General features: G+C 55.4%; 1 protein-coding gene across 1 annotated transcript; it reads left to right on the forward strand.

Annotated features, from left to right (window-relative positions):
* The first annotated feature begins 5262 nt into the window (after positions 1 to 5262).
* CKM (creatine kinase, M-type) lies at positions 5263 to 15917 on the forward strand. The gene is made up of 8 exons (XM_007096526.3): positions 5263 to 5355; positions 7611 to 7821; positions 8589 to 8743; positions 9140 to 9272; positions 12597 to 12768; positions 13793 to 13916; positions 14821 to 15010; positions 15526 to 15917. The coding sequence occupies exons 2-8, from the start codon at positions 7629 to 7631 to the stop codon at positions 15702 to 15704; spliced, it is 1146 nt and encodes a 381-aa protein (XP_007096588.1). The 5' UTR covers positions 5263 to 5355; positions 7611 to 7628; the 3' UTR covers positions 15705 to 15917.
* The last annotated feature ends 1464 nt before the right edge of the window (positions 15918 to 17381 follow it).

Here is a 17381-nt window from a genome sequence, read left to right on the forward strand (position 1 = left end):
ATATATATATATATATATATATATATATATATATATATAATCCATTTATATATGGAAATCTCTACACCCAATTGGGGCTTGAACTTACGATCCCAACATCAAGAGCAGCGTGCTCTTCTTGCTGAGCCAGCCAGGTGCCCCGATAAAAAGATTTTTTTAAAAAGCCATTCAAAAAAAAAAAAGCCATTCATAAGACAAAGAAGAAATCATAACAGAAATGAGAAAATATTTAGAAATGACCAATCATCAAACTACTCTACAACAAAACTTGCTAAAGGACAATCTATTGCCGAGGGCACCTGGGTGGCTCAGCCGGTAAAGCTTTGACTTTGGCTCGGGTCATGATCTCACTGGTCTTGACTTCAAGCCCCGCATCGGGCTCTCTGCTGTCATCACAGAGCCCACTTTGGATCCTCCGTCCCCCTCTCTCTCTGCCTCTCCTCCGCTTGTGCTCTCTCTCTCTCTGTTTGTCTCAACATACATTTAAAAAAGGACAATCTATTGCTGCATGTGACAATATGAATGAATCTCAAGAGACAGAATGTTGAGCAAAAGAAACTCAATAAAAGAATATATGATTATATTACATGAAGTTCAATTAACAGGCAAAGCTAAACTAGGGTTTTAAAAGCCAGGATAGTGGTTCCGTTGCAGAAAAGAGGGGACTCTGATGGGGAGGGGGAATGGGAGAGCTTTTTGGAGGGCTTTATCTTGGTGCTGGTGACTCAGATATACATATACATAAAAGTTCATCGATCTTAAGATTAGGGTGCTTTGCAGTATATAAGTTATACCTTAACACAGAGGTAAATTTAAGAGACTAAAATAGTAATAAATGTGACCGTCCATACACTCCACATATAACATTTTCAAAGTAAAGAACACATTCGAAATAGTAGAATGTAAAAACAACCAAAAAACAACAGCAAGAAACTAAGATGCAGCTAAAGCGACCCCTAGAGGAAAATGTATAGCTATGTTGATAAAGGTGGATTTGGAGGGACTGGAGTAGGGCTGGTGGGGAGTCATGAAAGACTATCTTGTTTGCCTGTCTTTCTGCCACCAGCTCCACCACCGGGGGGTCTGACATCCAGTGGATCGCAGGGATTCTTGGGGAACAAGAAGGAGCAGACACGTCCTTAACTCTCTGGTTCTTCAGTTCTGGGACTGGCTTGGATTTATGTCTTGTCTTCCCTGAACCGTTGGGTTCGTGGACTGCCAGGATCGGGAGAGGCATTTTGGAGTTGGGTGAGGAGAGCACTCTGGGGTGATGGCTCATGGGGGTGAAGTGCTGCTTCTTGGAGCCTCTCCTGGAGGTGGCAGCCTCATCCCTAGGGGAGGGGTGGGGACAGAGGAGGTGGTAGATAAAAGGGAGGGTTTGGGAGCAGGGATGTTCCGTAATGCCAGGGCTTAGGGGTGAAAGGAAAATTCTAAAATTTTAGAATCCTGAAATTCTAGTATGCCGGCTCTTGCCTTGGGTCAATCCTTGCCCCCCCCCCCCCATTTAAAATTATTTTAAAGAGAAAGGGAACGAGTTGGGGAGAGAGACAGAGGGAAAAGAGAGAGAATCTCAAGCAAGCTCCACACTCAGCATGGAGCCCAATGTGGGACTCGATCCCACGACCCTGGAATCATGACCTGAGCTGAAATCAAGAGTCAGAGGCTCAACGGACGAGCCACCCGGGCACCCCCTCCTGGCCCTTTTTGCAGCCTCAGTGTCCCTCTTCTGTAAAATGGAGCCTCAGCAGGAAGAGGTGGGATTGGGGAGGGATAAGAAAGACAAACTCAGGGACTAACTACCGGGGCCAGTTTGGTTCTGTTATTTCCCAGCTGTGTTACTTTGGGCAAGTAACTCGACCTCTCTGGGCTTCACTTTTCTGATTTGTAAAATTTTCAATACACACTTCTTAGGACGGTCAGGGAATTAAATTGGTTAAAACACATACAATGCTTGGGCCCTGAAGCCAGACGGCCGGGGTGATGAAGGGGGCATGGGAAGGAGGTCCAAATTACCAGGGCCCGAAAGTCCCCCAGGAAAGGGACTCTGGGATGACAATGTGACTGTGCGGAGAGGCCTGTACATTGTCTTCGTCAAAGCCTGAACCTACTCTCGGCAGCTTTGTGCCTGTTTGATTCCCAGCTCCGCCCCTTCTCAGGCTGCGCGACCCTGGGCAAGTCATTTCACCTTTCTGAGCTTTACTGTTGGGAGTGTTAAGTGAGTTAATATATACAATGCACTTCGCGTTACACTTGACATACAGGAGTGCTCCCTAAGACTTAACGGTTAGGGTGGGGACTGTGGAGTGGCCACTCAACATCCATGCTAACCTCTTTCTAGCGTGTCCAGCGTTCCGAAGGGAGTGTGGTTCTGGGGGGGGGGGGCGGCGAGAGATGTTCCTTCAACCCTTTCCATGATTTTTGTAAGCACCTAATATTTGGTAGTCAGGCCCTTTTCTGCATGAGCTGGGTAGAATGGTTTCCAATGGACCGATAAGGCTACTGTTATTTCCGGAGTCAACAAATACTCATGTAGCCTGAGGGCACTGGGGAGCCATGGCAAGTTCTATGCGCCGGAGCAAGCTGCAGGTAGAGAGTAGGTGGGAGGGGGCAGCTTGGGGCAGGAGATCAGGGAGGAGGTGAGGGCAGAAGGGAAGAACATGAAGGAGGTCTTGAGCTAGGGTAGGGGGAGGCCTGGGAGACTGACGGGCTTTGGGAGGTTGGAGCCCGGGATGAATATACCGGGGGGGGGGGGGGGTCTTGGCTCCCCAGGGCCGACTGTTTCTATGAGACTCAAAGAAAGTAAAGGAGTAGAGCTCATGACCCAAGGCCCAAGGTCCCTCTGTTTGAGCCACCCAGCCCAGGTCACACGACTGGAATAGTGCTGCAAAGGATTCTGGGAAACCGAGTTTCTGCCATTTTTGGCTTCTCTAAAGGAGGCTGTCATAGGGCAGCAACCTCCCCAAACACAGAAAGTGCTTCTTATGCTGTGTGGCCAAAAGGAATGTCAAATGTCCCCATAAGTGGTTATTAGGGCTCCAGGGGGCTGGGCTGGGCTGAATCCTGTGTGTGTGTGTGTATGTGTGTGCGTGCACGTGTGTGTGATGTGTCCGGATCCTGTCTCTCCCCTGTTCACAGCCCTCAGGGGCTCCCGTCCACTCACAGCGTGCTGGAAACTCCTCCATGGTCCCTAGGGTCCCATGGGTCTGCTCCTATCCCCTCATCTTCTTCCTCCCACTCTCCCCTCTGCTCCAGCCCTCCAGCCTCTTCCTTGTCTCTCAGATACTCCAAGCCACTCCCACCTCAGGGCCTTTGCACCTGCTGTTCCGCTTCCAGATCCTCACATAGCTGGCTCCCTTCTCCCCCTCAGGTCGCTGCTCAGATGTCACTTCCCCTGACATGCCTGACCTGACCTCCTCTGCTGTGCCTTCGCTCTCACCTCTTACCCTCTTTGATTTTCTGTCAGAGCCCTGTGGCCCCTGACATTACAGCATATGTTTACTTTCCACGCTCACTAAAGTGTCACCTCCATGAGGGCAGTGGTTTTGGTCGTTTTCTGCTGTCTCCCCAGTAAGTGCTTAATAAAGAATTGTTGAGGGGCGCCTGCGTGGCTCAGTGGGTTAAGCGTCCGACTCTTGGTTTCGGCTCAGGTCATGTTCTCACGGTTTGTGGGTTCGAGCCCCAGGGCCCGGCTCTGTGCTGCCGGGGCAGAGGCTGCTTCGGATTCTCTCTCTTCCTCTCTCTGCCTCCCCTGCTCTTGCGTGCTCTCTCTCTCCCTCCCTCCCTCTCTCAAAATAAATAAATAGACTTAAAAAATATTGTTGACGTGATAAATGCCTCACTGTTGCAGTGTAGTTCCTTTTGGTTCTCTGGGCCTCAGTTTCCCTAGCCATGCAGGAGAGCTTTGCCACTCCGACCTTGGTGGGAAGGGACAGTGGGTGGAGAGACCAGGGGCTGGGCCCCAAGGAAAAGTTTTCTAAGCACCCCCTCCCCACCAGGAATCTGGGGAAAGGCAGAGAGGCCCCCCTTTCCCTAGGTCAGTCCCCACCTGCCTGGGAAGAAATGGGGGACACCTGGGAGGAGGGAGGAGCCCCAGAGGAAAAAAGGACGGTCTCTTCTTGGTTGTAATCCTGGGTGATCCCTGGACTCCTCCTGGCCCCTGGACTCGCCTCGCCTGCCCAGCAATCTTGGCGCCCTCTAGGCAGAGGAAGCAGCTTCCTTCAGCCACCCCTGCGTCCACAGAATGTGCTCCTCAGCCCTTCAGGTCCCTGTCACGGTGGAGTGTCCCTGCTCCGCCCGGATCTGGCGGGAAGGAGCGGGCGGGTGCTCTGCTCTGACCCAAGTGGCTGCCCAGCCCCCTTCCCCTGCGCCCTGCGGTGGGGGCGGCCTCCCGGGTCAGCGGCTGCCCTTGTAAGGAGGTGACACCCCGGACACCCGACACGCCGGGTTATAATTAACTCAGACACGTGGCGACCCCACCCCCCCAACACCTGTCCCTGTGTCCCCCCAGCCCCAGCGCCTGGGGTCTAGGTCTTTGCAGAGGCGACAGCGAAGCGCCCTCTAAAAATAAGCTCCCTTCCAGGATGAGTCCTTCCCTGTCCCCTCCCCGCCAGCCCAGCGGAAATCTCCCAGCGTCAGCCCCGCGGCTGGGGGGGGGGGCGGGCAACCCCTTCCCCCAACCTGGCCTCGAGTTCCAATCCTCTCGACTCAGGAGAGCCTCAGTTTCCCTCCTACTCACTGTGCACCCAAGCACAGGCTTCTGGGCTTACACTGTCCTGCGTTCAGGCCTGGGCTTTGGCCAAGTGCTCCCCATAGCTGGGTGACAACGGGCAAGTCTCCGCAAAACCAGATACCGGGCCTCCCGGGGGGCTATTGCAAGGCTTCCCCAGGTGCAGGCCTCAGGACCCGCTGTTTGCCCAGGTCAAGGCCACTGGGGGCTGGAGGAGAGGTCTGGGCATAGGAGGGGCTGGCGGCCCAGTGCAGGGCCAGGGGAGGGTGGCTTCTACGTGCCTGGGACGTCCCCTGCCACGGTCCCGTGTCCTGGGCGGGGGGCCAGCTGTCCCTGCCAGCCCGACTCAGCACTTGGTCAGGGAATCAGCTTGATGTGACGCTCAGCCCCTGGGGCAGCCCATACAAGGCCATGGGGCTGGGCACAAGGCATGCCTGGGTTCAGGGTGGGCACGGTGCCCGGGCAGCGAGGTGAGAGGCTCAGCCGCCCTCCAGCTCCCTTCCCCGGGGGGCAGCCCCTCCCAGCTGCACAGCCCGGCCCCCCTATATAAGGCCAGGGCTACAGGCCCTTCCTTTGGGTCAGTGTCGCCTCCAGGATACAGACAGCCCCTTTCAGCACAGCCCAGCCAGGTACCGCTGGGGGTGGGAATCAGGGTGGGGTCCAGAATGGGGACCCCCCCCCCCGGTGCCAGCAGCCGATCTGGTCCTACACACAGGAGGGTTGGTGTGTGGGGAGATTGGCCCTGCGTCTGGAAGTCACCTCCACCTGTGACCCCCCCCACCGCCCGCAGGGTCCGTGTCGCAGGGCCACGGGGAGGGATCTTGGAGACAAAGGGAGTCCTGCCAGCTGCCAGCTGTCACCCCTGCAAGGGGCTGAGGGGCTGCAGGGCTGCAGGCCGGGGCCTGTGATTGTGATGGTTTGTCACCAGAACGGCGGGGGGGAGGGGGGGTGATGGCACGAGCCGCGGGGAGTGTCCGTATGTCCACCGGCAGGGTCTGCAATAGCAGGCTCCGCGGGGTCTTGGCATTTGTGATTCTGTGGGTCCCCGTGGTGTCCCACAACAGTGTGACCTTGTGTTCTGGACTTTCTGTGGCTCCCGCATGGGTGCCTGCACCCCGGGTGTGTCCCTGAGCTTGGAGGGGTGTGTGTGTGTGTGTGTGTGTGTGTGTGTGTGTGTGTGGTGCTGGGGCTATTTCTGTCTGTGTCTCTGGGCCACCCCCGCCTTGCCTCCGTGCCCTCTGCTGACATGTCTCTTGCAGGGTGGGGGTGGGAGAGCATGAAGGGGGGTTTCTGGGCTGGAAGCCCTTGAGGCCCGAGGCCTGGACGCGTGTCCTCCCGGCCTCCTTGGCCCACCTGTCTCCGGCCTGCTGACTTGGCGCAAGCCGAGCCCCTGGAATGTGGGGGGGGGGGTGGGGGGACAGCAGCTGGGGGGGGGGAGGAGGAGGAGTCCGCCAGACTATAAATAATCCCCAACCCTGGACGGCAGCTCCGTGGTGAATTCCACCCGCCCCTGGCCTGATGCCGCAGCCTTCGGCTCCCCCCTGGTCCTGATTCCCTTCTCACCATCCTACCTGCCTCCCACTCCTGGAGCCGGGAGCGAGCTCCCAGTCCCGCCACGGCCACTGAAGAGTCCCTCCCCCTTCCTGGCTCTTATGGATAAACGTAACGGTAACAACAGCAGCCGGCCCTCCAGGTAGCAGGCCCCAGCTCCACGGGAGGGCATGTGATCAGCTGGCCTCATGATGGAGTCTGAAGAGTCCTCTTGGCCACCCCCTAGGCGAGGCTTAGTCCACAGGAGACAGAGGCTCAGAGAGGCTGAGCAACCGGCTTGGGGGTCACACAGCAGGGAAGTGGCCCAGGTGGCATTTGAACCCAGCTCTCATGACTCCCGCAGCTGAGCTCTTCTCAACGGAGCCCTGAGGGAGGGTTGCCAGCAGACAGGGGTGGGGACGGCCACCCAGCCTTCCCTTCCACCCTGCCCCTCATCCCTTGAACCCAGGAACCTCCGCAGACAGGATGTCCCTTCTCTGCTCGCACGCTCGCTCGTTCTCCGCAGCACCCTCCAACTTCTCTGAAACTCCTCACGCAGACCGTTAAAATAATAACAACAGGGGCGCCCGGGGGGGGGCTCAGTCGGTTAAGCGGTCGACTTCGGCTCGGGTCACGATCTCACGGTCTGTGAGTTCGAGCCCCGCGTCGGGCTCTGTGCTGACAGCTCAGAGCCTGGAGCCTGCTTCGGATTCTGTATCTCTCTCTCTCTCTCTCTCTCTCTGCCCCTCCCCCGCTTGTGCTCTGTCTCTCCCTCTCAAAAATAAACATTAAAAAAATTTAAAAAAAGAACAGCAATGATTATAATAATGGCCAAGCAAAATAATGCTTATTGTGAGCCAGGACTATCCCAAGTGCTTTACGTAGTTTGGCTCCTTTCGTGCTCCCAATAGCCCCATGGGATGAGTGCTATTATGACCCCCCCCATTCCACACATGAGTAATCTGAAAGCACAGAGAAGTTAAGCAAGGTGCCCAAGGTCACACAGCGTCTTGTAAGTGGCAGACCTGGAATTTAAACCCGGGCTGTCCGATTCTGGAAACTACGCTTTTATCCATGCCGGCATTACTATTCCATCCCAAAGGCCCCCCGCTTCATTTTCCAGCTGGAGAAACTGTCTCTAGCAAGATTATTAGTCTGGGGTCACCTGTCAGGGTGTGACCGAGCTGGGATCTTAGCCATAGAGTTCGGATGCATCCTGTGAAGGCGCAGGGGCTCAGAGAGGGCGCCCTTCTTGTCCCCAGTCACGCAGCCGTTGACCCCCAGACCTTGCTCTGTTCCCTTGCTGGTCTCTGCTGGACACGAGCTAACCTTCTCCACCTTCCCTGCCCACCAGGCCCCCCACGCCGCCACCATGCCGTTCGGTAACACCCACAACAAGTTCAAGCTGAACTACAAGCCTGAGGAGGAGTACCCTGACCTCAGCAAGCACAACAACCACATGGCCAAGGCGCTGACCCTTGAGATTTACAAGAAGCTGCGGGACAAGGAGACTCCATCCGGGTTCACTCTGGACGACGTCATCCAGACAGGTGTGGACAACCCAGGTAAGCCTCCTTGGTGGAGCGGGGACAGGGATTAGAATGGCAGCGGCGGGGGGGGGGGAGGGGGGCTCTGGAGCTGCCTGCCAGGCCTCGATCCCACTTCCCTGGGCCTCAGTTTCCTCATCCGAAAAATGGGCACCCGTGTTGCGAACACATAGGAGTCGGCGCACACAAGTGCTTAGAGCAGCCCCTGGTACAGGGCCACCACTCGGGATCTGAGGGGGGATGTCATTGGTGCTCTGGTTCTTTCTCCAAGGACACCCTGCGAGGGTCAGCAGCACCAGAGGCAAAAGAGCACGTCCTAGCCTCCAACTCACTGTGCCATTGAGGAGGGAGGGCCCCTCTTTCCAGACCCCTATTTTCCCCTCTGGGAACACGAGGGCTGTTCAAGTCTCTTATCATCTGTGGGAGCCGATAGTCTAATAAGCTTTTGAAAATGTTTGGGTAAAGGAAGAGTATGTGACTTGGGGACTCTGAAGTGGTCATATTTTTAGTACCTTGTAACTGGCCCCCCAAGACTCTCCTTTCTCCGTTGCCCTGCCCCCAGCACCTTGCCCTCACCCCAGATGCTGCCTAGACCTCTCCTAGCCTTCCCTCCCCATCCACATAACCCTCAGCCTCTGCAGTTCTGAAACACACACACTCACAGGCGCGCGCGCACACACACACACACACACACACACACACACACACACAGTCTACGCTGGACCCAGGAGCCCGGGCCTTCCTTGCTGGGGACAGGCAGCTCTGACCTCACCCTGAACCCCCAGGTCACCCCTTCATCATGACCGTGGGCTGTGTGGCTGGCGACGAGGAGTCCTACCAGGTTTTCAAGGATCTCTTCGACCCCATCATCCAGGACCGGCACGGGGGCTACAAACCCACCGACAAGCACAAGACCGATCTCAACCATGAGAACCTCAAGGTCAGCCACCCCCTCCCACCCGCCACCAGAGGGGAGGGATGGGGGAGGGAGGGAGGCAGACAGAGGGACAGAGGGGCAGAGAGGCACAGAAGACAGACCAGGAGGCTGGGGTCAGATGGGAGGGGAGCCAGGGAGGGAGATGAAGAGACACAGGAAGTGGGGGGCCAAGGTGGGGAAAGAGATGCTTGGAGAGAAAAACAGGGACACATGAGGGGCGGGGAGAGAGACAGATGGAGGGACGGACAGAGAAGGGAGAACCCAGCGAGCGGGGCAAGGCGGAGCTGAAAAAAGTAGCAGAGAGTAAGAACGGGGAGCATCTGGGGGGTCACAGGCTTGCTGGGGAAGGGGCAGCCTGGGCGGCATGCCCAGCCCTGACCCCCCACTCCTGCCCTCCAGGGCGGAGACGATCTGGATCCCAACTATGTGCTCAGCAGCCGCGTCCGCACGGGCCGCAGCATCAAGGGCTACACGCTGCCCCCCCACTGCTCCCGGGGCGAGCGCCGGGCGGTGGAGAAGCTCTCCGTGGAAGGTGAGAACCCCCACCCTGCCCACCATTGGGGCCACCCAGCTCTGGCCCTGCTTCTCCATGGAAAGAGCTTGGTAAATCATAGCTGCTTGGTGAGTGATGGCTGGCAGCACTACCCTTGGTGGAAGTCTGAGGGTGCTGTCAGATCTGAGCAGATCTCTGCCTGTAGACACCAGGGACCTGACTTCCATCTATCCATCCATCCACCCACCTATCCATCCATCCTCCATCATCCATCCATCCATCATCCATCCATCCATTCATTATCCATCCATCCATCCATCCATCATCCATCCATCCATCCATCCATCATCCATCATCCATCCATCTATCCATCATCCATCCATCCATCATCCATCCATCCATTCATTATCCATCCATCCATCCATCATCCATCCATCCATCCTCCATCATCCATCCATCCATCATCCATCCATCCATTCATTATCCATCCATCCATCCATCATCCATCCATCCATCCATCATCCATCATCCATCATCCATCATCCATCCATCTATCCATCATCCATCCATCCATCCATCCATCATCCATCCATCCATTCATCATCCCTCCCTCCATCCATCCATCCATCCATCATCCATCCATTCATCCATCCATCCATCCATCATCCATCCATCCATTCATCATCCATCCATCATCCATCTATCCATCATCCATCATCCATCCATCATCCATCCATCATCCATCCATCCATCCATCCATCCATCATCCATCCATCCATTCATCATCCCTCCATCCATCCATCCATCCATCCATCATCCATCCATTCATCCATCCCTCCCTCCATCCATCCATCCATCCATCCATCCATCATCCATCCATTCATCCATCCATCCATCATCCATCATCCATCCATCATCCATCATCTATCCATCCATCCATCCATCCATCCATCCATCCATCCATCCATCATCTATCCATCTATCCAACCAGCAAACATTTACAGCTGTTATGGTCCTGAGTAGGGAGCTGGGGGCTTTCATGATGAATAGGATGGATGAGGTCGCTGTTCTCACAGATCTGTCAGCCTGGTGAGGAGATAAGAGGGAACACAGAAACGAACAAAAGAATAATTCCCAAATACCATGTAGCCAAGAAACGAGGGTGGGTCACAGAATGACTCAGGGGGGCTCCCTTAGAAAGGAGGAGACCTGACTGACAAGGAAGGAGCCTGAAGAATTCCAGGCCAGCAGAGCAGCAAGTGCAAAGGGCCTGAGGTGGGCAAGTGTGTGGGAGGAACAGCCAGGAGACCAGTGTGGCTAGAGCTGAGTGGAGGCGGGGGGAGGAGATGGGGTCCGAGGAGTATGAGTGGCCAGGTTGCACAGAGCCTTGTGTGCCCTCCGGAGGGCTTTGGCTTTGACTCTGAGGGAGATGCAAGCCATGGAGTCCTCTGGCTGTTGGGTGGGGAACAGACTGTGGGCAAAGGTAGGAGCAGAGAGACCGTGAGGGGAAGGCACAGTCGTTCAGGTGAGGGTAGGAGATAGGCAACGGGATGGGGAGAGACAGCAGGGATCTTTGGGAGGTAGAATCATCAAGGTGGGCAGGCATATTGTTCTGATAAGTGTTAAACAACTAGCTCTCAAAAAAAAGAAAAAAGAAAAAGCCCCAATCTATAGCGACTGCCAATTTCTATGGTATAAATTCTACCACGGCCAATTTTGAGCTATGAACATGGTGTCATAGAAAGACGGGAAAAGGGGCGCCTGGGTGGCGCAGTCGGTTAAAGCGTCCGACTTCAGCCAGGTCACGATCTCGCGGTCCGTGAGTTCGAGCCCCGCGTCAGGCTCTGGGCTGATGGCTCGGAGCCTGGAGCCTGTTTCCGATTCTGTGTCTCCCTCTCTCTCTGCCCCTCCCCCGTTCATGCTCTGTCTCTCTCTGTCCCAAAAATAAATAAAAAGTTGAAAAAAAAAATTAAAAAAAAAAAAAAAGAAAGACGGGAAAAGGTGGGCGGTAACATATCCTTACATAGTATTCCCACCTTACAGATACAGATGAAAATAACTTCAAGGATGTAGATAATAAAAATGAAAATAACTTCCAGAATGTAGGCGGCACCTGAGTGGCTCAGTTGGTTGAGCGTCAGACTCTTGGTTTCAGCTCAGGTCATGGTCCCCAGGTTGTGGATCGAGCCCCGTGTCAGGCTCCACACTGAGCATGGAGTCTGCTTGAGATTCTCTCTCTCTCTCTCTCTCTCTCTCTTTGACTCCGCCCCTGCTCGTGCCCCCTCTCTCTAAAATTTAAAAGAAAGAGTAAAATAATTAGGAAGCAATACTTTTGAGTATTTATTACCTATGTTTTAAATATATTTAAGGGGCGCCTGGGGGCTCAGTTGGTTGAGCATCCGACGTGGGCTCAGGTCATGATCTCACAGTCCAGGAGTTCGAGCCCCACGTCGGGCTCTATGCTGACAGCTCAGAGCCTGGAGCCTGCTTCGGATTCTATGTGCCCCTCCTCCACTTGGGCTCTGTCTCTCTCTCTCTCTCTCAAAAGTAAACAAACATTAAAAAAATTAAATATAATATATTTAATTGTAAGTTTATATAAATGTTTATTATTTTTTAAAGCTTATTTATTTTGAGAGAGAGAGAGAGAGAGAGAGAGACAGCGTGAGCGGCGGAGGGGCAGAGAGAGAATCCCAATCAGGCCCTTCAGCGCGAAGCCTGATGCAGGGCTCAAACCCACGATCCGTGAGGTCATGACCTGGGCTGAAACCGAGAATTGGCCACTTAACTGACTGAGCCACCCAGGTGCCCTTATATAAGTTATTTTTAACAATATAATATAGTAAGTAGATAGTATGTGATATAGAACATTACATAAAAATGTATAAAATGTATATAAATACATACATATTATAGAAATATATATTATGCATATGTGCATAATATACATTCATTCTACATATGAATGTACACAAATATTTTGTGTGGTATATTTTAATAATTTTTACTGATGGTTCCCCACATTCCTAAGATTTTGATCATCTGTCTGGCTGGCCGGTTGAAGGGGCCCCAGCACACCGTTGCTCCCAGGCGGATGGGATGCGAGGGTCAAGGAAAGGGAGATTCCCTGTTTCTGGGCAGAGCGCATGGCGTGGCTGTTCCCGGAGCCTGGGCAGGCAGGGGGGAGCGTGCTTCGGGGACAGGTCGCGAATTTGGGTTTCGTCCTAGTGTTCGGGCGCCGTTAGGACATCCACGGGCCCAACCCCAGGCTCGTTGGGGGCAGCAGTGTGGGGACTCCGGGGGCCTCCCCGTCCAGGTTGTGGGGGCGCAGGCTGCTGACCATTCCCTCGTGTGGCCCCTCAGCCCTCAACAGCCTGACAGGCGAGTTCAAGGGGAAGTACTACCCTCTGAAGAGCATGACGGAGCAGGAACAGCAGCAGCTTATTGACGATCACTTCCTGTTCGACAAGCCCGTGTCCCCACTGCTGCTGGCCTCAGGCATGGCCCGAGACTGGCCCGACGCCCGCGGCATCTGGTGAGGTCCCCTCCCCCCAGCCTCCTCCAGTCCCCCCCACTCCCCTCCCCATTCCTTCACCAAAGCCAACACCATAAAAACAATTATGTTTCCAGGCGCCCCAGACAATGACCTCGCCTTCCACCCCTGCCTACTTTGTGGTCTGTGAGTCACATTTTAGGAAACTTGGACCAGGGAAGTGGCAATTAGGGACTTAGACTTGAACCAGACTCCCTGGGTTCCAATCCCAGCACTGCCATTTACTAGATGTGACCTCAGGCACATTATTTAACATTTCTGTGCCGACTGAGCCCCACGTTGGGCTCCACACTGAGCGTGGAGCCTGCTTAAGATTCTCTCTCTCCCTCTGCTCCTCTCCCCTGCTCTTTCTCTCCTTTTCTCTCTCTCTATATACACCAGTGTCTGGTATATAGTAAGTGACCAACATCTTGGCTATTAGTTTTATCTTCGACTGTTGCTAGTTAGGTTTGTATGAATCCTTGAATCCCTGATTCTGATAGGCAAAGATTTTCAAAGGTTTCAAAAGCCTAAGTTTCAGATGATCAGGAGAATGTGTGAGTTCTAAGACATACACATTTTAAATATTTTTAGGTTCTAAGATTCCACTAATTTCAGATTCTGTGATTCCACGGTTGCAGACATTTCCAGATCTTAATGTTTTATCTGAGATGTCACAGGGTGATGGAAAGATTGGTCCTGGGACCAAAAGTAGGATTTCCAAGATTTATCAATTCTGATTCCCAGCTTTTGTTTTTCAAAGATTCTGAAATTCCAAGAGTCTGTAATTTAATGCTGTTCAAAGACTTAAGACCCTAAAAGTCTTTGATCCTAGGACTGGCGATTTCTCAGATTCTAGGACGTTAGGGTCTACAGGTGTAAGCTTCCGCGATTTTCAGGAGCCGGTGCCACCACCTCAAACTCCTCAGGCCCGGGGCCCCCTTGCGGTGGGTACTTTTGCCAGGGGGAGGGAATGGGGTGGCCACGCGGGACTGATCCCTTGGCCTCCTCCTGCGCCCCACCCTAGGCACAATGACAACAAGAGCTTCCTGGTGTGGGTGAACGAGGAAGACCACCTCCGAGTCATCTCCATGGAGAAGGGGGGCAACATGAAGGAGGTTTTCCGCCGCTTCTGCGTGGGGCTGCAGAAGGTGGGTAGCCTGCCTCTCACGGCAGACTTCTGACCCCCGCTGAACGCCCCACCCGCTTTCCAAGACCCCGCCCCCCCAGGGAACCCGGCTCCACCCAGCGCCCGAGCCCCGCCCCTAATAACCCGACCCCACCCAGCGCCCTAGCCGCCCCCCAACAGACCCGGTCCAACTGATGCCTAACCCCCGCCCATAAGAGACCGGCTCCACCCAGTGCCCAAGCCCCGCCCCTAAGAGACCGACTCCACCCTATGCCTAAGCCCCGCCCCAAGGAGACGGCTCCGCCAGCGCCCAAGCCCCGCCCCTAAGAGACGGGGTCCACCCTATGCCTAAGCCCCTCCCCAAGGAGACGGCTCCACCAGCGCCCAAGCCCCGCCCCTAAGAGACCGACTCCACCCTATGCCTAAGCCCCGCCCCAAGGAGACGGCTCCGCCAGCGCCCAAGCCCCGCCCCTAAGAGACCGGGTCCACCCTACGCCTAAGCCCCGCCCCAAGGAGACGGCTCCACCAGCGCCCAAGCCCCGCCCCTAAGAACCCGACTCCACCCAGCGCCCAAGCCGCCCCCAAGAGACCAGGTCCAGCCTATGCTTAAGCCCCGCCCCTAAGAGGCCGGCTCCACCCCATGCCTAAGCCCCGCCCACAAGCACCTGGCTCCACCCACCCCTATCCTGCCCAAGCCCCGCCCCTAAGAACTCAGCTCTAAAGCGTTCTCAAGCCCTGGCTCCACCAGGGTCGTCGGGCCCCTCCCTTCAGAAGCTCACCCCTCACGGTTTTCCGGTCCCACCCTGTCGGAATCCCACCCCCTACCCACGTGCTCACGCTGTGTCCCTCCCAGCCCCGTTCGAGTTGCGGGTGTCTTTGGGGGGCGCCCCCTGGCGCTGACCCCAGATCCTCTCCCCTTACCTCAGATTGAGGAGATCTTCAAGAAGGCCGGCCACCCCTTCATGTGGAACGAGCACTTGGGCTACGTGCTCACCTGCCCATCCAACCTGGGCACCGGGCTGCGTGGAGGCGTGCACGTCAAGCTGGCGCACCTGAGCAAGCACCCCAAGTTCGAGGAGATCCTCACCCGTCTGCGCCTGCAGAAGCGGGGCACAGGTGCGGCTCTGCTTCCATGCGCGCGCCGCGGCGTCGGGGGCGGACCCTTTGTGGGGGCGGAGCACCCACGCGAGTTGTGGGGTGGACGAGGGCTGCCCCTCTGTGAGCCTCAGTTTCCTCCTCTTGTAAGTGGGCATCAGCACGCCTTATCCCGTAGGAATCGATACGATATCATGGGTATATAACACGCATGTGTATACCCCGTGCCCCCTAGGAACCTCGGTTTACCATCTATAAAGGAGAGGATGGCCAGGACTCAACCCCGGGGCATTCTCGCTCCAGAGCTCACTTTTGGCCGTCATGCTCTATTTTCATGTTGGAGGGTTGAGGCACGAGGTACCTAAATTAGCCGGAGGCGTGAGCCCATGAATAGACATTTAGGAGGCTCTGCATGCACGTAACCTGTCACACAGTAGGCCCTCAGTACGTGCGGCCAGCTCAGTTGGCACAGGGGCCGCAGGTCCCGCTCCTGCATCTCCGCTCGCTCCTTATGCCCCTGCCTCCTGCTCCTGCAGGTGGTGTGGACACAGCTGCTGTGGGCTCAGTATTCGACGTGTCCAACGCCGATCGGCTGGGCTCGTCCGAAGTGGAACAGGTGCAGCTGGTGGTGGATGGTGTGAAGCTCATGGTGGAGATGGAGAAGAAACTGGAAAAGGGCCAGTCCATCGACGACATGATCCCCGCCCAGAAATAGGCGTCCAGCCCACCCGCCGCCGACTGCTGGAGCCCCAGCCAAAGGGAGGACTCGGCCCATCGGAGCCCCGCCCCTCCCCCCCCCCTCCAAAAGGGTTCGGTCCACCGGGGGCTCTTTCCACCATTTTCGGAATTCCATTTCCAGCCAGAGTTCCAACCAACGGGCTTCATCCTCTGAGTTGTGGCCAGTGAAAAACCTCCCCCCCGAGTCTCCTTTTCCCAGAGCTCCGCCCACCACCAGGAACTCTGGCTGATGGAGAGCTGGCAGGCACATCTGGAGCTCATGCTTTTTCTACACTCAAAGCAACAAATAAAAGAAACGGCGGCCTTAGCTTTCGTGCGATAGCAATTGAGCAAGAGGACGAGGGGCTTTTGCCATTGGCCGCTGTGCGGCTTGCCCTCCCTAGTCGTGTCTTACCCCATCCCTAAAATGAGGCAAGTGCACAGTCCGATCCCAAACTACGAGGAATCTGAGAGCCAGAGAGGCGTGACCCCTTCCCAACCTCCGCTCCCAATCAATCACTCGTGCTCGGATCTCAGACACAGGACCCACACCAGGGAGAAACGTAAGCCAAACAAAATGTCTGAGACTTGAATCTGGCCCACGGGCCTCCGGTTGGAGACCTAATGTGCATCTCCTCACATATACCCCGTTATACTTTTCACCGGCCTCTTTCTGTGTGACCTCCCCTCATCCATCCATAGCGGCTGCCAGTCCTTTAAACTTCCCTTTCTTTGCTCAAGAACCTGCCATAGCTCCCCACATCTCCTAGAATGCAGTCCTATTAGTTTCGATTCTTCAAACCGAGGTGTGCACCTTTCCCTGAAGGCTCATCGCTCCCGTTTTTCGCCCATGACTCGTCTGTACACTTTTGCTCCTGACACCCTGCAATTCCCACCTTAACGCATGTGCCCATGCGCCTCCCTCCTCCAGACTGGGGCTTGGCGCCTAGCATCCCCGCGAAGTCTTCAGGGACCCACCCTTTGGAGAGCTTGGTCCCAGGAAGGAGGGTCGGGCACAGGGGGAGGGGCGGGGAATAGAAGGCCAGAAGCAGGTCAACGTGGATTGGGTGTTGACCACGTCAATCACCTCTGCTCGACCCAATAGGCTGAGGTCCCCACTAGCACAGGCAGCGCGGCGGCCTCAAAAAGAGGCAAAGCTTTCAGAAGGAAACGTGAGGCAGAGTAAGTGTTAGACAGAGTCCTCAGGGACCTGGAGGAGGGAATTTTTCAAACCTGAAGTCACACAGGTAAAGGGCCCTTAGAGATCAAGAAATGTACTCTGTTTTCCGGGGGAAAACTGAGGCCAGAGGAGGTCTCCGAGAATTCCCAGAGAAATTGCTGAAACAGGAAGGTTAGAAGAGAAAGGCAGGATCTGTCAGATGTCAGGGTGTCCTTTACAACACTGTCCCCAAATGAAGATCCCATCACTAACCCCAGCTCTGTCCTCTAACCGCCCCCTGCGCCGGGGAGCCACACGGACCACAAACATTCCAGCCGCCCGGTCTGAGCCAAATCTGCGGTCCAGGTGCCCGTTCTGCCCATCTTGCCTCATAAGCCTCAAATCTGGCCCTTGTCTCCCCACCTTCTGTCCCACTTCGACCTACTCCCTAACCTCCCGACCTGTCTTCTTCGCTCCCTTCACAGCATAAACCTGCCCCTGCCTCTCCCTTGCTCA

This window comes from Panthera tigris, chromosome E2 (genome assembly GCF_018350195.1).
Source record: "Panthera tigris isolate Pti1 chromosome E2, P.tigris_Pti1_mat1.1, whole genome shotgun sequence".
Taxonomy (NCBI): Eukaryota; Metazoa; Chordata; class Mammalia; order Carnivora; family Felidae; genus Panthera; species Panthera tigris.